Source organism: Cuculus canorus, chromosome 1, assembly GCF_017976375.1.
Source record: "Cuculus canorus isolate bCucCan1 chromosome 1, bCucCan1.pri, whole genome shotgun sequence".
NCBI classification, from domain to species: domain Eukaryota; kingdom Metazoa; phylum Chordata; class Aves; order Cuculiformes; family Cuculidae; genus Cuculus; species Cuculus canorus.
This window is the reverse complement of record NC_071401.1, coordinates 83,499,378-83,520,812: the sequence shown is the minus strand read 5'-3', so window position 1 is coordinate 83,520,812 and position 21,435 is coordinate 83,499,378. Positions and strand designations below refer to the sequence as shown.

General features: G+C 37.6%; 1 protein-coding gene across 1 annotated transcript in view; it reads right to left on the bottom strand.

Annotated features, from left to right (window-relative positions):
* The window catches only part of PDK3 (pyruvate dehydrogenase kinase 3), a 55,130-nt gene that overhangs the window by 12,351 nt on the left and 21,344 nt on the right, over window positions 1–21,435 (bottom strand). The window contains exons 3-7 of the mRNA XM_054081012.1: window positions 15,697–15,768; window positions 8,309–8,493; window positions 6,163–6,252; window positions 2,477–2,554; window positions 194–270 (exon numbers count right to left, since the gene is read on the bottom strand). Of these exons, the coding sequence (XP_053936987.1) occupies window positions 194–270; window positions 2,477–2,554; window positions 6,163–6,252; window positions 8,309–8,493; window positions 15,697–15,768 (502 nt within the window). The remainder of the gene's footprint in view (window positions 1–193; window positions 271–2,476; window positions 2,555–6,162; window positions 6,253–8,308; window positions 8,494–15,696; window positions 15,769–21,435) is intronic.

The window sequence follows — 21,435 nt, the reverse complement described above, 5'->3', positions numbered from 1 at the left end:
TAAGAATACAAGGGTATAAGAGACGGCTGTAAGCATAGCTTTTAAAGGTTTCAAACCCTGTTCACTTAAGGAATGAGCTTAAGAAAGGAAAACTGAAATAACATATAAGAGCTATAACTGAAAAGAAAAATCTCAATTTCAACAGTAACATAAGTTCACAAATCCCTTCCGAATATTTACTAGTGCAACTTACCTTGAACAATTCAAATAACATATGAAACAGATGAGATGGTACATAGACTACTTGAATAGGTTTGTTTGGAGCTTTAGCTAAAAAATAAGAAGACAAATTATTTTTTTTCAAAACACTATTTTGTAGCATTTCTGTTCATAGGAATAACATGGAATTCTATGCAAAGACAAGTATGTAAGCATGATCTAATTTTCCAAGTGCGAGATTCATTCCATGAAGTAAAGCCATAAATTTCAGTTACTGGTATCACCTGAACACAGTCTCACAATGATTTTCAAAGACATCTATGTTAGCAGACTTTTAGATATGAAACTTAACTAAGCAGCTGTTGGTTTAGTACTGACAATATATGTTAACTAAGAGAATTTTCACACTTATGTGGAAAACTTTTTTCCTAATGCACACAATATTTGAGCATAACATTTGCTTCACAAAGACTTTTAAACTAAAAAAAATTCATTGTTTAAATATCCCCTTAATTAAAACATATAAAATGTGTTCATAAGAATGTTCAATCCATAAGGCTCTGAGCAACCTGACCTACTGGGAGGTTTCCCTGCCTATGGTAGGAGGGCTGAAACCGAATGATCCCTTCCAACCCAAACCATTCTATGATTCTACAAATATCACAGTTTCCTTATTCCAAATCATAACTGAACTGTTTATCCACTGCTGTCCTGTTATTAGTGTTTCAGCAGAGGTGTATGGCTTGGGACAGCTCTGAATGCTAGAGGGCTAACTGATTCGGGAGGAAATATTACAGCTGTGTTTAATACATTCCAGGACAGTTCTGGTGTTAAAGATGCAGCCATCCCTCAACATTCAAACACCTACTGGCACTAAACTCTACAGTCACAGCTTGTCAGACTCAGCAGCAGTTTAGATTGGAGAAAAAAGTCTAAATGTCAACTTCATAAATTGCAGAAAGATACAAATACATGCACAGAATGTGACAGGAGTCAACTTCATCCTTATTGGCACTGAGCACTGATAATAAAAGCAGTTATTACTTAAAGAGACACAGTCGTTGAAAATCTTAGAAAAAGACCACCAAAACAATGCTCTGCATAATCGGTGGCAAGGCAACTTGCTGTTTTATTATGTTAATTTTGTCAAAGTCCATACTCCAGTCCTCTTAGGCACTACCAAAAGCAAGGCAGACTGATTCACACTCACTTGAAGCACTGAGTACATTTATAAGACCCACTACTGTTGTTCTTGTGAAATAATTTGCAATGTCACTTTTTTTCATACTGATAATAAGCTAGTTTGAAGCAAACAAGTAATTATTTTATATTTTCTTTTTAAATGAGATCCAATAACTTGTTTTCTCTACTGCTGGCTTTTTCTACTTATGCCTTCAAATGAATTTTGCAGTGCTGCATTCCTCTGCTGCAGCACTCAGTACTTTTGCTCTAAAATTCATTCAGTTTTCAAGAGGGAAGGTTGGGTTGTCTGGTTTTGGTAGAGGGGGCTGGCAGTACTGCACCAGTGTTGACAACATAACTTTGTTTAGAGAAGTATTTCTACAATCTCAAATAGCACTTTGAGTAACGTATGTTCCCTGTATTACACTCTCCATTTTGAGAGTTACCTATTTTTGAGACTTTCACAATTCTTCTGCTTAAGTTAGGAAACATTTTATTCTTTAATGTTTGGACAGCTGTCCAAAATTTGTGAGAGGATCACTCAAGACTATTTTATTAACTTGAAAAAATAATCTACCTTTTGTCAATGGAAACGATGAACCAATTCAGTCAACACACTGACAAAGAGTGTCTTGTCAGTTTCAGAGCATCCAATTTTCATCTTTGCAATCAATTTGAAACAGACTTTCACGTCAGAAGCTGATGATAGGACTTAAAGCATAGACTGGGTAAAAAAAAAAATCACTAATTTGGCTATCTTACACAGTAGAGTTCACCACTGATGCAGGGACTGACAGCTGAATTTATAAGCGTGCTTCAAAGTGAAATAAATTTCAGCTCTGTTAAAAGATTACCCAGAAGGCAGTCATGCTTCCTTCTCAGCTAAGAGGATTCTTGGCCACTTTATTTTCCTTGAAGTGATAGTGAATTCAGCAGATGGCACTGCATTCAGCATCAAGTAGTAAACATGTCACGATGACAAACTATAATTCAGGTGGCCATGCAGATGCATTAGCAGAAAATTATCTCTGCATACCAAACTGCAGAGTTCAAACTTACAATAACAAAACTAGAAATTACAAATATTAGAAATATTTTTTCTTAGATACATCACTTAATTTAATTTCACAATTACCATTGAATTCTTCAACTTCCAGATCGGGTGCCACCATATAGTACTGTTCACATAACATTTTAGCTGTTTCATAAGCATCTACAAAACAGAACAGAGCACCGATTTATCAAAGTCTGCTAGCAAAGTTCACCCTGTATGTGAAAGATTACAACCAGAATGCTCATTTTAGTAACTAGTTTACAAGTGTGAAACTGGTATCCATTCTAATGTCTTTTTCTCTGTATGCTTATAGCCCATTCGTCAAGAAAGGGCATATTCTATTTAAAGCTCTACAAACAAAAGCAGAGCACTAAAGACAAGCTATTTTTGTCTTTATTCAGGGCTTGAAAACCAGAAGGGTATAATCTTAGGCTGACCATAATATCTACTTATTTGTCACATCCCAATCACAATGTAATGCTTGTTCTTTCCATCTCAAATAAAACAGGATGCCAGTGCAATCATAAATTCAGTTTTTCCAAATACAATACTGTTTACAGTACTTGATTTTCGAGGTCTTCTATAGGGGGAAAGCTGGAATCTAAAGATTAATCATTCTTTCCTAATGAAAGAAAAAAAAAGTGCCTCCTCATAAACCAAATGCAGTTTTATGTATTGTCAAGATACAGAAACAAAGTTTAAGTCATCTTCTGTCTGAAAGAATTCTTGATGGTTCTAAATATTCATTGGTACTTCATTTGAAAAAATATTGTAGAAACAAGCAGCGTTAGCTGAAAGAGAAACCACACACTCGGAGATGTTCTAACTACATTTCTTAAACTACCTTTTTGAAAGTGACTTCCTTGTATTAAGTGGGGGCTAAGAGCAAGCGCATAGACAGATGTGCAGTACTGCAAACATAAATTTGCCAAGATACCATAATCATTGCATTTGACTTCCTCCTACATTTATCTTCTTCCTCCTGTCCAAAGTGACCCTACAAAAATGAAAAGTCACTGCCAAGACTCAAAGCTATGTGACAAGCACAAAGAAAGTAAAATCACTAGTCCCCAGAAAGGGCTGGTTGCCTGTAAATGTTCTCCTTCAAGATGTCTACAGAAATAATCTATAACATGCCTTATTACTTGAAAAAAAGAAAAGTTATGTCAGTTGTTTTGACATCTGCAAGACTGGACATCCCACAGAAGTCTGACACAAATGCAGCTCAAGGTCTAGTCAAACGGAGCTAATCAACAATGGAAATATTCTTGATCAGGCCCCAAGAATGTCTCTCAGAATTAGCTATCCTGTAGGAGTTTCTTGTGACAAGATGGTCAGCTCCAAAGACTTTCTAAAAGGGTCCTGTCATTAGCACACTAAACTGTGATCTACTAAAAAGATCAAAATCTCATTTAGTATCCAAACTGTACTGAGAAGCTCACTCTCAGATGTTCACAATTTAGGAAAATAAGATCCAGGAAGACCTACGCTTACACCATATTCTAAGATCACCTCAGAACTTCTCCTTGCCTTAAAGAGTAATCTTTTCTATGCCCTAGAAAAAAAAGGGGTGTAAGAAGCACAGCCACAATCTTGACTCGGTCATCAGAAACTGAAGATAGTAATGTAGCTGATAAGATCATAAGGCCATCTACAGGGAGAAAGGAATACATTAGCGCATTTCAAAGCATTTCCACATCATAGATGTGAAAATCAGACGTGGATCCAGGGGGCAGGAGTTGGATTCTTACTGAAGAGAAAAACTTCAGGGCCTCTGAAAAGCAAATCAGTAACTGTGTGGGAATAAACTAAAAGTCCTCATTGCACAGATGTGGAGAAGTCACAGCCACTATGCAAACCCTGAGAGAACAAAGAGGCACTGAATAAATCCATTTAGCCTCACTAAATTTAGTGCAGAACTTTGATCCATTTCCAGGAAGTAGCCACCCTAACACGCTTGAGATGAACAGGAAGGCACAATCACTTCATGATCCAGCAAAATATCCAGTCCCAAGCAAAACTGTTTTAATCAGACTCTGAGGGTAGTCTTGCATTTTATCTGCCTCTAAAAGTCAACTCTTCTTCAGTCCTAAGACTGCAAAGTTCAAACCACTCTGCATGTCATGGCTCGAGGTAAGTAGCAACAAGAGTGAAGGATCTATCAGTACATCTAAAAGCCTGGCTCCAGGAACAAGCCTGGATTTGCTGTCAGATCAAAAATCTTATTGTCGGGCAGGCAGTGAGATATAGAGACCCACCTCAGGCAGTTAACATTTGGTGAAGCTGCTTGAAGAAAGAAATGGCTTTTAAAATAATTTCTTCAATGTTTGAAGGGCATACAGATCACATAGCTGCCACGCCCAGAGCCAAAATCAACATCTTAACTCTGACAAATTGCTCAGAATGCTGCCTGTGAACCAGAACACTTCGGAGCTAGCACAGTATACAGCATGTAAATTAACCACTCCACAAATTCTACAAGGAAATGGCCTCAACCACCTCGACTCTAGACAAGCTCTGTCCTTACGGGCATTTCATTACTTTGAAAGATAACACTGGATACTGTTTACAATGCCCTTGTTTCGTTAGTGATTATTCCTTCGTATGTGGAAAATCTATTTTAGTTACTGGCTTGAAAGCTGGACTTAGCACCCTCTGACATTACACACTCCTCTGTGCAAGGCATCAACTATGCTGATGATCACAACAGATTAAAACATTGCTATAAGAAGGAATATCTAAATAAACAACATAACTGCAACACATACAACGCTGAGGTCAAAAAGGAGTAAGACTGGTCATAAGAAAAGAAAGCTGCTGAAAAATGGCCACCTTATACCCAAAAAGAGCTGGAAGCCAAGAGGCGTTCATAACAGTAAAAAGTATCTACATTAGCAAGCAAGTTACCATGCAGGTCAAACTCTGACATAAGAAGGGTTTCCCTCTTACTTCACCAAAGGCTGAAAGAAAGTGAAGGGCAGAAACACATTCTTCCCTCCCCTCTTGTCTCTGCACTAACAGCGAAGGATGGAGGGTGGAATTCACTCCTACAGCAAGATCTGTATTTGTAAATAGATACACCCAGAGTATGAACCTTCAATAAACAAGTCAAGTTCTCAAAGCCGACAGCATTGCCTCATGCCTACTTACTAACATTGTGAAAGCATATGAACAATCACAACATTAAGCAAACAGGATTTCCAATCTGACTATGCCAGATCATTCAGGTATAACCATCACACATCTGTCATGTATAAGAAAGAATAGGCTGTGGTATCATCAAATGCATGCAGTAATGTCAAGTTTCACTGGAATATCTGTAGACCTGATGACATTTTCCTCAACAGCCTAACTAAACAAATTGGAATGTTTCACTCACTCTCAATTTTCTTTAGTGCCAGCATATGATAAGAAGAGTGCACGAGAACCTGTTTTTAAGTATTCAATGGAAAAAACATCCAAAGTTTAACAAAACACTTAGACACTTGACATGACACTTAAAACAACAGACTCAAGGTACTAAAAAAATCAATTGTTTTCTTAGTTCTGTTAACATAAAGTTTCTCCATTCCCAGTAATGAAGACATTAGAAAGTCTCAGTAAACCCATGGCTTTATTGTGAAGCAGCTACAGGCTTCAATTTATTCTTTATTTTATTAATTTTAATGAATTTGTATCACATTCACTCTTCTGTATCTCAATAACATTTATGCATATTCTAAGTTGCGGGGGATGGTTAAACAGCAAAAATATTAACTTCATCTTACCCTTAACCACCTCTGCCACGTTACAATTGGGATCGATACTTCCAATATGTTTGGGATGAGCAGGATTAATATCTCCACCAAAAAGAAGTGCTAAAAGAAAAAAGAAACGGCAGTAAATTGCCTACTATACTTGAGGCTACCCAGAAAGTTTAAACCTGATGGTACCGAAAGCTTATATTTTGTAAAGAGATACTCTAGCAAATTGCCAGAATCTTTGCTTAGGAAGACTACTTGCCCCCCTCTTCCTCTTTGCTCCTTCCCCTTTTCATTTTCATAGCTAAGAATTGTTAATACTGAAACAGTGAAATGGGTAAGTTAAGGTGAAAATTTACATGTTAAAGCAGACTATTAAAATTAGATAAAACTATAACATAAATGCTTCATTCATATCATTATGGCAGAACAGCAGCACCCAACTAATAAAATGTTATAGTAAAATGGACTGCGGAACTGAGACAGCCATTTAAAGCCTTTTACACTCACCTAAGCTGCAATTTCATACCTGGCACAGAAGTTTCACTGACTTGACTTCCTTCCTGACTCTCAGCAGTGTGCTCCCCACTCCCTCCTTTGCACATGGGTTTGGCACTCATCAGATACTTCACTGAGAGTTTAGCTCTCAAAGAAGTTTTACACTTTTTTTCAGAAGTGATCTTATGCTATTTTAGCTCTGATACGAAGTAGATGCAGTGTGAGGTGAGCAAAAGAAGTTCTGAAAGCCTTTCCTATTCCAGTCATGGTGAGCTAATACACTGGCACAGTGCACATTGCAGAACTGCACTGTAAGAAACAGTTTGTCAATAGTGTAAACTACATAAAGCCCTGCATTCTGTTTTCCTGCTTTCCAATGTCTTTTTCATCAGTGCTTCAAGGTTAATATTTGTCATCATGGAAAGATCACTACCATTGCTTAGCAGAGAGAAATTGTACAAGGTTAACTAAACTTAAGCATCTATAAGCAGTTTTAAGTTTCTACTAGTTAAATAAGATTGTCTCTAGAAAAGCCATTTCAGTTCAATTAAACGAATTTAATACTTTAGAACTAGCACAAATTATGCTAACACTTGGCCCAAGAATTCTATTAAGACAATGCATTTGCTGATTGCCAGAACTCTTCTATGAGAGCCTTTCAACTTAACTTGGTTTTATGTCATGTGTCTGTCCAGGTTCATTTGAGAATAAGCTGTACAATTATCTCATTTTGAACACTTTGCCACATGAAAAGTTATTTCTACACACACAGCAAAGCATTTGCTAATCACAGAGAAGGCTACGTGACAGACACACAACTTGGAGTGAAATACCTTATACTACGGCACTCCGGCATCCACATTATCTGTAGTATGTTACAATTTCTAAGAGCTCATAAACGTAGAACAGTGGGCAGAGAATGAAGCTCTAGACCAAAAAGGTGCAATATACACACTAAGAGAGATCATAGGATTGTCCTTAGCTTTATACAGATCACTTTCTGCATATTTGCACATACTGGTTAATAGGAGCTGTGCAAGTAACTCCTTTCACTGTGTAACACCAATATAAAGATGTAAGTTTATTAGAGAGAAGTGGAACAGAACCTGATGACAAAAAGATGACTAATTCCAGCTTTTATTCATAAACAAGGAATAGGAAGTAGAGGGAGATGAGGATATAATTTAAAACTTAAGTTAGAAACACTCAGTCTCTTTAGAAGGCAAGAAAGTCTAGATAACTTGCTGACAAATCAACAATAAAAGTACATATCATGCATAACCTATCCAAAATTTATGGCACATTTACATTTCATTAGGAAATAAACATCAGCTCTACAAACCACGTTGAGAGATTTGTGAGCAGAAAGATACAGCTACTCTACTATTATCTAAAACTTCCTCATGTATCACTATGCAAGCTGTCTCTGCCAACAAGACTAAAAAGTGACAGCCACGCTGACAAAGCCTGACAATTCTAGGAGAAAGTGTACTGGTGTTTTGGATTCATTTCTGACAACTGCAAAGTGCCAAATTAACCAGATGCCAGTATATCTTTTACCATAATTAGCACAGAATATTAAAAATCAGTTACAAGTGTGAAAAACAAATCTATAGCTTCTGGTTTACAAGCAGTAACTAATGAGTTCTCAAAGATGAAAAAAGCAACTACTTACTGTGTTGGTTAATAAGCATACGGAAAGAGATGCGGTTGGTGTAGAATCTGTCTAGAAAATACTGGATGTTACTACTAACAAATGGATCAAAGCCATATTTTTCCTTGTATTCAATCACTCCTTGTGCCATGGTTGGAACCACATCATTGTGTCTGTTCCTGACTTTAATTAAAACATCTAAAAAGCTAGAGAAAACAAAATTAGAAACAAATTATTAAATGAAGTAAAATCAAACTCAATCTCACTTCTGTTTCAAACTCCCCACAGCATAACCATTTTATTTGTTTACTATTCCTCCCGGTCAACAAAAATTATCACAGGGAGAAAACAGAAACACAGCAGTACCTATACAAACCTATTTAACGAGAAATATTGGTCAGCCTCTCACTCACAAGATCTGTGAAATATTTATGGCCTCAAGTTATTCCTCCCCAAAACATTCCTTCAAATTAAACCTCTCTTTGTCATTAAGAGAAAACAAAAGACTTTCTGTTATTGCAACCATATGCACCATGGTATCTCTCATCCTCTGCAACCAACAGTAGCTGGTAGATGGGAAAGGAAACTCAGGAAAAACAATCTGGCTGCTTTTCCAAATTTCCCAATAAGTTTTCAATTTCATACTTTGTTCCCACCAACTCAAACCATGCAGAGTAACTTGCGAATGCATTTCCTTTATCTGTCATCTATTCTGGTAAGGGTGACTATCAGGACAGACAATTATCTTCAGTGATTTCTGTTCAGTTTCCTTTTACACCGCTGGATGGCAGAGCGCATACAACGGTGCTTTGACGGGCTCTTCCCTGTGGTAGCTTGGGAACTTTTAGGACTATCATCTCCACTGCTTTTAACGCACACCTGTTAACTAGCACTTACTTTGAAACAGTTTGGAGGATTTTTGTTTCTCCTGCTAAGGCAGCTCCACACCTATGATCTTCAAATTGCTCATCCTCCACCCATTCCCATACAATCTCATGCATGATTGAAATGTTAATTACTGTTAGCTTTCTAAAGCCTCATCTCTGCCACACTATTATTAAATGAATATTAACACAGCAATGATTGCAGGATTTTGTTTTAAAAAAGTAAGCCCTGTGAAATGCAGCTTTCAAAAGAAAGCACAGCAAGGCAACTTGTTCAGCTATGGCTGTCTGCAAACCTACAGATCCTTTTGAAAAAAATACATCAACAGCAAAGCACTCTCAGTAGATTTATAATGAATATGGAAAAGAGATGTATTAATTATTTTTATCAAAAACAGAACATACACCAACTAAGGGAGGAAAGAACATTAAGACCATCAAAAGTAAAAAAGACTACCAATTAGCCAGCACATTTAAAACAGATGCTTCCTTCCTTTTCGCAACCACTTAACCAGGACAATAATTTGATAACATTCTTAGGTTATAAGCTTTTAAAATTATTTCTCCCACTCTATGCTGCCACCTCCAAAGGAACGTAGGATTCATTTTCAATAGTTTTTTAATCATTCCAAGTCTAACCACCAGGTTTTGCCTGTGTATGAGCAGTTCAGCTGCCTTTCAACACTACTCTGTTGCATAGGAAAGTTTTAACTGCCCAATTCCCCAATCTAAGTACTATCACAGTAAAGAACAATTGTTCTCTTACTTATTGATCTTGCTGACTAGGCACCTTAAAATATTTTATTGCTTAATGGGTTTGTATGCTCTTTTTAAAATGTTTAGTAGGTCTCGATTCTGTGCGATCTGTAAACACTGAGATCTGATGTTAGTTTTCAAGACAAACTGGTGGGCTTGGCTGTACCCATGTTGCTCCTCTGTTTCAGAGTAACAAGACACTAGCTATTAATAAAAACAGAGCTCAGAAACGTCTACAGTCAGATCTCAAAGACAACTGACAACACTCAACTAACTGCTATTCACTGACAGCTTTGCTTTTTTTTTTTTTTAACATATCTCCACTATCCACAACATACACAATGTGATGCCTCTGTGCTCAACGAGGGCAAACTGTTCACTGACATCCCACTACCAAAGTGTCTAAATGCACCAAGCACGCTGAAGGGAAAACAAAGGGCTAGAAGGTTTATCTGCTACAGATCAGCAAATCATAGCAGAAGCTTATTGTGCAAATACACACAATAAAGCAATTCATTATTACAGTGACCTGACAAGCCTGCCATTCCATCTTCAAAGATAACTGTGTTCACTCAAGTGTTTCCATCAAGCAGATGCTTTTAAAGGACCAAAGCATGAAGTATATGGGTATGTTCAAAGCAGTGAGGCAGAAATCAAGATAAATTTCCTGAATCTTACCATTCATTCCTTACACACACACACACACACACACACACACACCCCAAAAGACAAAGCTTTTGCTGTACACAAACTGTGGGAGACCATATCGAGGCAGTTTTAAAATGCTCATGGATTAGCCTGAGCAGAAGGAATGCTCCAAAACAGCTCTGAAAATTTTTATTTAGCAATGACTTTTTGTCAAAATTCAGTCATTTTGAAATTTGGAATTCAAAACCACAATGGATAAATAATGCAGTTGGCTTGTCAAATGAGAAATTATTAATATTAAGCTATTTTAGTCAAGTAAGCTTCAGTGGCTTCTGTATAAACAAAAGAATATTTAAGGTGTTAACCACTGCTATTAAGTAAATTAAGCCTAGACTTCTAAAAAGACAATTAATGGATGTCACAACACAAGTTATTTTTTTAACTGCCTAATGACTGTATATATTACTCCATTTTGATCTATCATCACCGTGCAAGAAAATGAGTCAATATGAAGAGAAAGGGAATTTTTGCTATGTCTATTTTATGCATAGTAATATTTGAAAGATTAAAGACCACAAAGTGATGAGGATACTTGGAAAACAAAAAATCCTTTTTCAACGGCACAGACCTGCAAATTCTTTTTGATTGGCTGCTCTTTTTTAACGTAGTAATGGCTGGTAGCTGAGAATCACCAGAAAGACAGGCACAAGTTCACATGTAGCTACTTCTGAAGTGCAAAACTAACTGAAGTAGCATGTCACATTACTTAAAAGTAACAAGAGGTCACCTTCGTAATCAAATCTACTCCAATATTTACTTATTTAAAATTGCTGCCAGAACAACTATTTTAATCTTAGTGCTGCAGAAAGGTAAGTTACTTCTTGTTCACAAAGTTTTGTGTGTGTGTTACCTCTAGGTATATTGTCAGAGTCCTACTTCAGTGGCTCTCAGTTCTAGGACGCTTCCTCATAAGAGTGCCACAAAATGAAACCAGTGAAGAAGCTCATGGCTACAGCGGGTGCAGTAAGTGTTCTTTGAATGTATGTGTCAACAGCATGTTTTAAAAACCCTTCAATTTTTTAAAAACAACTCCTGCCTCCGTGTGTTTATCCAAATGCATGTTGACACCACGGGGAAATTTAACACTTCTGCCAGCTTATGCCCCCTACCTAGCGTGGACATCTTATCTTAACACTCCTGCAAGCGTTTGATATTACTGTGGTAAGATTTCTACCTGACCACCGCGCAGCTTGAGAAAAGCTATTTTTGTTACCAAAAATGCAAAAGTAACCTGACTTTTTGGCTATGCTCATGCTACTGACAGCAACAGTAATCCAGCAATGTTGTAATAAGTCTTCATAAGACCTGCTAACCAACAAAACATAATAAAGAAACACCTCTGAGCCTCTTTATCACAAAAATGCTGAGACAAAAAAAAAAACCTGTAAAGGATTTTGTCTAGTATACATAAAAACATTAACACTCACGAGCATAGATCTGTCTTCAAATTCACGTACTAAGAACAGACAGAAGCTGGGTCACTCTGACAAGCATCAGCATGAACTTAGTCTCTGCGCTTAACTCCTAACTGTTCACTCCCTCTACTGTCTTGGCACTGCTCTGCTAGCCAAACAGCGCAACAGTTTCGGGATCACAGGGCTGAAATTGAGTAGGTTCTCCACTAGACCAATTTCCCAATTGACTCCATTGCGTGACTTCAGAGAGCTGTGTCAGTGCGTAACATCTAAAATCCCATAACACTGATATGTACTGTGGTTTCCTCAGAAAGAGAGTCTGAACATGGAGAATACCAGAGCAGGATCCCCAGACAAAGCAAGGGTAAGACACAAATAGTCGGAGGACAATTTTATGTTCAACTGATCAAGTCATTCCACCATTCTGGAAAGCATTCACCGAAGAACTACTGCCAGCATGGATTCAGAACGTCTGTGGATACTGAACCTCTTCAAAAGATCATTTAAGTTCCCCTTCTCTCCTGTGCTACTGTTACTCTGGTTAGCTATAGCAGAAACTCAGCTGACAAGAAGATTACAAAGGCACTCATTCTACTTCAAAAAATGAACTCCTCTGTAAGTATTAACATTTTTTGAGTTCTTGAGATGGACAACACATTCAGCTCCATTCTATATTAAATGATACATGTAACTACAAAAGAACAGAAATGTGCTACGTAAACATAAATAAACAGACATCTGATTTTTTTTCCACTGGGTAGTAGTAGTTCATTAACTACTAGAGTTCCCTCTGGTTGTAAGGCACAAAAAGGAAGAAAGGGCTAGACAGTAGCAACACGGAATACTGGTCCAGAAGTTGAGAAATCTGTTAGATGTGTCCGTAGGTTATTACAAGATAAATAAGGGTGTAGTTAAGAAAATTTTTCAAAGAAGTAGATTGCAAAGAAATAATAATAAACTAACAGCTAATTACAGCTCAATATCCAGTCAAACGCATGGCCTTCAGAAAGTTTGAAGTGGATGACAGCCAAAGAGCAGGAAAGTAAATCTGACTTTCTAGTCTTAGGTAGCCTATCCAATACCGTCAAGATGAATAAATTTGCTTTTTAATCAGATACCACGTCTCTCACTTCTTTTCACAGGCCAAACTCAGTATAAAAGATGACTTACTGTTGAAGTCCCTAGCTGGACTTCGCATCTGTAGGCAGCAAAATATTCCCAATATCCTTATAATACACACTTAATTACATGCAATAAAATATTTGAAATCTTCCAAGTATTGTAACAAAGTTATACCAAATGAATAAATATTTGGTTCATCTTCGGATATTTAGTATATCAAACTAACATAAAGCATCTCAAACAGTATTTCCAATTGCCATGAAACAGTGTTAAGAATGTGTGTTATCCATATGGCAAAATCAGATAATTCCTTTGATAATTATATAACTATGAACAGACTAAAAAAAGGTTTTCCAAGAAACCTATTCATCAACTTTTTAAAATATATACATGTATTGTGATTTGTCTTGAACCTATAAAGCCCATAAAAAGCTGAAATTCAGTTACCTAAATACAGAACATCTAAGATAGTACTAGAAGCTACTCAACCACTTTGCTTCCATCTGCACATCCAGGATGCTATTAGGCTTACTAATACGTGGGTTACACTTGCCAGGCTCGCTAAGATGCCTAGGACAGCTTATACCATCTCAAAAGGCAACAGACACCTAAATTCTGGTACCTTAATCCCACTAAAGAGTTCTTCTAAGTCAAGCAGTAGGAAAACTTGCTGCTAAACCAGTCACAAACCAAAATTCTTGCCCCACTGATGCAGAGGCTGTAACCTCAAAACGTAACAGAGGTTATGTAATAGCTAGAAGTAGTTGAAAAGTTTATCTAATTCAACCAGTACAGAATACGCATGCCTAGAACATGACTGAAGACTATCTAAACTATTCTTAAAAGCTTTTAAAAGGGGATGCTCTACAGCCTTCTGAAACAGTCTTTTTCAGTCTATTCTCACTAATATTAGAATTTGTACTTTTTGCCCTGTGTACAATCTCAACCTTAATAGAAATAAACTGTTTTTTAATTCGCCCTTTCTTCACTTAGAGCAACCAATCATCCTTTATTAGAGTGACTTTTGGTTTTTTGCATACTCATACTTCCAGTGTCTCGCACTTCAATCTTTTTTTGCCAGTCTAAACAAATGCCTTTAACATTACGCAGAGGTGGAACTATCCAAGTCTCTAATTCTTGTTCCTTTCACATCAATACTGTCCATACGTGGTTTAATTTCTTAATAGGGAGTTCCCAGAACTGCAGACAATATTACAGCTTTGGACTCGCACTGATTAAACACTTTACTCTTGTTCAATAGCACTGCAGTTCACCAGTCAGTCTATAATCTTAATCTCCTTCTACCATTCTGCCATATAGGGAATTTAATATTCATGTACTTGAGTTTCTCCTGTGTGTATTGCTTGATAATTAAAAATAAAGTGTGAAGAACTCTGACAACATGCCCGCAGCCAAAAGAGCACAGCATCTAAAATGGACTGCTTAATAAAACCCTTATTTAACCTAACTTGGCATAGCAGCTAAAGTGTCTGAAACGAACTGAAGAGAAAACACCATTTTGGCACAGCGCAAGCCAATTTTTGCACAGAGCATTTACCAGACTGCAAGATCCCGGGAGGTGTTCAAGGCCAGGTTGGATGGGGCCCTGGGCACCCTGATCTAGTGGGATGTGTCCCTGCCCATGACAGGAGGGTTGGAACTGGATGATCTTTAAGGTCCCTCCCAATACAAACTATTCTATGATTTTATGTCTTAGGAAAGACTTCCTATAAAACATTTCTTCCAAAGCTTAAAAAGAAATCGAAGTTCAAAAGACAAGCTACTCCAAGAAAACTAATCAATGGAACAAAAAACCTGCAAGAAGTCATGTTGACTGCTATACAGTACAGGGTACCCACAGACATTGGTGTTAGGGAGGGGGTGTATGTTTTTTTAAGTCTCTGATGCATAATATTGCATCTGTTGTTCTCACTTATGGGGGGAGGTGTTGTTTTTATGCACACTAATTTCAAGGAAACAATCTAATTATAATTCTAATATGATTTTGTTGATAAAGATAATAGCCTAAGCTTTCTTTTCTTTTCCAAACATAAGTAGTATTATTCAATGGAGTACATGAACACTAATAATTGAAGTCCATTAAAAAAGCTTTTAGATAAAAACCATGACTGACACATAGACTCTTTTCAATATGAAAAAACTCAAAGCATTAATGTGTTAATATGTTACATACAACAGAGTACTAAGCTCAATGTACACTAAAATGACATTTTAGTCTGAAGTATTTGATAGGCAAGTATATTCTTACATGCACGTTGTCTTCTCCAGAAAGCCCTGGAATAAGCATTTCATGCCATTTCTTAAACTATCAGACTGTACAAGTACAAAATTCATCGCTCACAAGCACCTAAGATTCCTATTTTTGTGCTCCAGATTACAATTTTGGCCTTTGCTGCACAAATTCTACCATACACAAGTAAGATCACCGTTATCCTACAGTACAAACACTTGTTTGAGACAGATTATTTTAAAATGAAGCATCACAAGAAACCAAATTACTCACTCATCCAAAACGTGAGGATCCTCAGGACTTTTATTTTCATATTCCAAAAGCTCAAGGAAACTCTGCATGTACCTGAAATAAGCAAAAATTATAAAGACGGAGTTAAAATACTTGAACCTAAAGATTAAAAAAAATTCAAAGTAATTAAGACTGTGACCTCATCTGAAACAACAGAAGCATAGCACACAGTTCTCCGCAAAGGTTAAAATGAAGTTGGACACTACAACAAATGGAAAAAGAGCAACTACAATACATTATATTGAGCTAAAAAGTATTATTTATGATCTTACAATCCATAGTTCAGGAAAACTCCTATACAAATCAAGCTGAAGTCAATGGTAACAAACTTTCCCTTCAGGAAGGTCTGTAATTTCAGATAACTTAGATCATCCCTGAATCTTGATATATATCCTGTTCATCCACTTTGTACAGATGTTAGTTTGCTCCCACGTTCCTTGGAGAATGATCCAACCTTCCTTCTGAAATAAAGCTCCAGAGAACACTCTAAAAAAAATCATGCTAACAAGACTGCACCAAGCTGCTCCTGCCACAGTACTCCAGAAGACTCCGCCCCTTTGCACACACCTACATCTCCTCAACACTGTACCTCAGGCCATATGCCACAACCCTTAGTTTTATAAAAACACCACTCTTGCACAACACAGCTCTGTCTAGCTTAGACATTTGGCACACACAAGATGTTAATTGAGGCTTAGAGCAACAGAGGCACCACACATGACCCAAATAAGATTTAAGGCAAAGTAGCACTCAACATGAACATCATCAGACTGCTCTGTAGCAACAAGTCCAACACTAGTATAAATGCCACCACCTCATGCCACTGGGCCTGAGGACCAGGTATCGCCTCCCTGAAGCGGGTGCATTTGGCAGTATAGATGTAGCTTTAAATACTACAGAACTGGCACCTGTTTCCTGAAGGGAATCACTCAAGGTATCAAATCACACACACACCTGCAACTTCCTACAACAGCAAAACAGCAGCCAAATAGGTAGGTTTGGTTTTTCATTCATTCTCACACACGAAAACTGATCCAAAGATCTAACCAGCTAACACTAGCACAGAGAGAGAAGATAACCATAAAGCTTACATAAGGAAAAAGAAAAACAAGAGAGTAAGTCTTTCTTCCTTCCAGTAGTAGCAATCCATTAGATCAGCTCAACAGAATGGTCAATGCATGAGCTCAGTGTGTATGAGACTAACCCTACTCAATGACGCTTGGACAACGTCAAATTACAACAAAACCTCTTTTGGTAGCAGCTCTACATTCAGATCAGCTTAAGTAGGCTATCAAACTTCACCCCATCACAAAGCTTAAGACAGTACTGCTGTCTATGTGACTCCCTTCCAGAACCATATGCTGCTACTCCACCCCCCATTTCACTTGCAGCCATCACAGGTCACTGCAACATTTCTCCAGGGAAACTGACAATTTGTCATGATTTAGCCCCATTCCTGTGAGAAAACTGTATTCTTCACTTGGCACCCTTTTCTTGAAAACACATTTAGGAATGAAAAAAACCCATTTAACTTGACTTAAGACCACCAGCACTGACAGATTGGACAAGTTTCCTCACGCTTAGGTTGTAGTATAATAACTAAGCTAAGATATTCCTTTGTAATCAAATAAATATCTGCTGTCTTAATTATATTTTTGTGGCAAAAAGGAATCAGACAAAATATTTAATTCCACAGAGAAAAGCATTCTACCCCAAAAATACCTGCATGATGTGTGCGAAGGAGTCTCCAGGATTCCTGGGCTTCCCTTGCTCTGGCAAGCACCCCATCACTTTGATCTAGTGCCCGGCTGCAGCACTTACCGAGTCTGCTGCCAAATTGCATCAACTCTCTCCGTTATCCCCAGACCCCAAAGTCCACTCTTCTACACTCATTTTCATAAAGGCAGCACTAACCCTTTCTGTCTTCCAGAACAACCAGCACTGCAAGTCAGTTTTCCACAGAAATTCAGAACCACAGATTTATTTAGGTTAGAAGAGATCTCTAGAAATCATCTAGGCCAATTTCTGTGCTCAAGCAAGGTCAGCTAGAGCAGGTTTTCTAGGACCATGCCCAGTTGAGTTCCGAGTATCTCCACAGACGGAGACTCCACAGCCTCTCTGTTTAACTTTCTTGTCGTGTTTGACCACTCATACTGTAAAAAAATTTTTTTTTAAGTCCCAATGGAATTTCATGTGCTTTAATTTGCATTCATTGCCTCTTGCCCTGTCAGGCAACTGTGTCCTGAGCACAACTGAAAAAAGTCTGGCTTCATTCTCTCCCATTGGGTATTAATACACACTGATAATATCACCTCCAGCTACCCAAGCTTTCTCTTCTCCAGGCTGAGCAACTCAGACAGCTTTCTAAATATCTCTAAGGAGGTATTCAGCTCTCTCACCTTCTTCCCATACGAAGGATGCTGCAATAAATCTGTGTCATGAAAGAAATGACAGCTTCTCTCATGGCAAAGGTATTCAGAGGATGTTATTAGGAAGCTGCTCATCCTCATCTGTCATCATCTAATATTACTAAAGTACTGTTTCTGAAGATCCAGAACAACCACCATACTTAAGAAACAATACAGCAGGTTCTTTTTACTACAGACCTCCTACCAGAAATCTTGAACATGAGCAATCCTGTGCTGATGCTGAAGATAGAACATCCGTGAGTATTTCTGGTACTGAAGGCAGCCGATACCTGATCTTTGTGCTGTGTGGATTTCACAGGTTGCCTACCATTACTGGTATGCTGTGTTGAGAGTTATACTCCTTTAGCTTATTGGGACACTGGTCCTAGATTGTGGCCCCTGGAATAATCAAATACCACTATTCTTGTGTCGAAGGATCAGCATTTTTACTAGAGTATGAGGCAGGGGCAAGCAAAGCGATTCTCTTGTCTAACACAGGAAGTAATTGTGCAGAAAACTGTATCAGTCAGAGAAAGACTAAAGCAGGTCTCAACCAGAAAAAGGCTGCCAAACATGGTCACAAGCCTCCAGCGCAACCAGCAGGCCAAACAGCTTCTGAGGTCACTATGCCGGAGGCTCAACACAGCACCGAAAGGAACTGAGATTCTGAAACAAAGGAAAATTATACAAACTAAATGCTCTAAGAAAATTTGTGTGCTAAAGTAATTCCTGTGGTGAAGGAGAAACTATGGAAAAGAACAGTGCTTTTCCTTTAGTTATCAACAATACTTAGATGTCTCTTTATAATTCTATAGTACATTGATATTTCTTAAAAGTGAAGTTCATTAGCGAAAGCACTGTATCCAGAAAGTTAGAGGGCCCAGCTCAGAGAAAAGGTCATTAATTTCAAATCTAAGTTACTCAAATTTCTTCCAACACTTCTACTACTTCTTCCAATACTTTGACTACATGAAGCTAGAAAAAAGCAACTTTACATCAAATAAATTTAACCCACTATCCAATGCCTACCACTAAATGTCACGCAACCTGGGATGCTGCAATACCCTGTATATTATCCCAAGTCTCTAAACAGAATCTCAGACCTGCAAATGCTTTTTCTTTTATCCAATCATAATTTTCATTTTTTAAGCAAAATCCACTCCCTCCTCTCACCCCGAACAGCTCAAAATTAAAGAAATTAAGTAAAATCTTGTTTACAAGGAAATTTATAACTCTAGTTAGATGTAATAAATACTTTAACACACTGACTTAACATCAATGCTACAATCTACCTAATAGTGAGTGTTCAGCAATGCAATTCATTCCCGTAATGGCTAGTGTGTGTAAAAAAAAAGGGTCCTTCCTCTCTCACACAATTATCTATTACCTTGAATTTTCTTTTGATTTGAACTATAGGTGCAGATATGGACAAACGAAGGCATTAACTACAGGATTTATTAAACACTGAAAAGCAAGACCTTGGGATGTTTTAAACACACTTCACACACAATGACCAGCCAGCTAGCAAAAAGGATAAAAGTATCAGAATAATGGATGACTTGCTATATTATTAGTAAATGAATACAGCTACACAAGACACAAATCTACCAAAAAAATTCAACAAAACTCAGCACATGCCAAAAAAAAGAAAATGTCAGTTATATTTTGCTAACTTCAGGGAGTCATCAAAAGCAGAAATCAAAGCCTATGATCTTCAAATCTGTTGCCTTTCTCATGTTTAATTATTTTTTTTTTTTTGCAATGCACTACAATCCGTTGGACAAGCTCCTTGGTTTCAAGCAGCCTTTAGCCTTGTTCGTTTTAATTACTGCCAGTTACATTGAATTCTTTTTAGTCTGTTCGAAAGCAGACTTCATACATGCAATCACCGTAAATGCCCATAATGTCAACTCCAGATTTTCTTTTCTTTTTTTTTTTAAACTTATAGGATAATTTGCTTTTTCCCCTATGTGCATTTCACTAAGACTTTCCTTTAGAACCTCTCTAACACCAAAGCACTGAAAAGATAAAACATCTCCATGGTAACACAATCTTGTTAGCATAGTCTGAATGTAAAAAAAGAGAAGCAAAACAATTATTAACCCCCAAACTGTAATGATTTCTCTAATGGGTCTTTCAAAGGTGATAAATGGAAATTTATAGCCTTTTTCAGGGAACAGTGGAGAAACTTGGTCAAGGTTAATTAAAATGTGAATTTTAGACATGACCAAGTAGCATATTGTGCAATGCTTGCATTCACTTTAGATATTTCAGAAGGCTTGACGTTATCCATTATAAGATTTTATTGTAACTATTCTCACTTATCACATCACATTAGTGATATCCTTTATTATGCAATTCTGCCACATATTCAATATCACCTGCAGCGCACTTCAGCTACGGAGTGCTCCGAAAGCTGGCCTACAAAAGGCACACTTCTTTGGAACTATGAAGCTGACCATTAACTTTGAAATACTGAAAATAATCTGCCAATCCCTTCCGCGCTAGTAGTTGTTCTGTCTGCTATTTGGAATCCCCACAGCTCACAGCCAGAACATATTAACCGTGCTATTATTTTGATTCACTTTATTCCTCCCCTTGCTACTCTATGCAAAACATACACATAAACTAATTTACAAACTCAAACTGAGACAGAGGTAATGTTTTGTACAGACTGAAATGCAAAAGTATTTTTTTGTTGTTGTTCGTAGTTCACTCTGTGGGTAATGCCAGCTTTATTCAGAAAAGCGTAGCTGAGTAGCACAAAGAAAGGTCCTCACTACCTCTCTCATCAGGCTAAGGAACTCAGAAAGAAGGAAGAGAACATGCACCTCTCCTGAGAACAATCAAGCAATCGGTTGCAAAAAACCTGTTAGGCAGCACAGCAGAGCCAACAAGCATTGGTACAGGAAGCATGGCCATGAAGATGGATTAGAGAACCTAGAGAACAGAGCTTGCCTGCAGCAGGATGCATATTCTCCAACGTGACAAGACGAGTTTCCTTCCCAAGGGAGCTATCAAGGACTAGGAAAAGAATGTAATCCAGAATGTCACTGCCTGGCTGGACAGAGGATTGATGGGAAAAGATCCATGCTGTACAGTAGGCAGGGTTAAATATATTTCCTTACTCCACCAAACCTAAACTACATCTATTTACAGAGCTACCTTACTCTAAATTAGAAGTTAAATAAAACCTACTTTATGGATTAGGAGTTTTTTTCTATATCTTGGCCTGTAAGGAATAGATTGGGAACTCACATTCTAAAGATCTGGCTAATTTGGAGTCTCACCAGAAGCACATAAAAATCTAAGT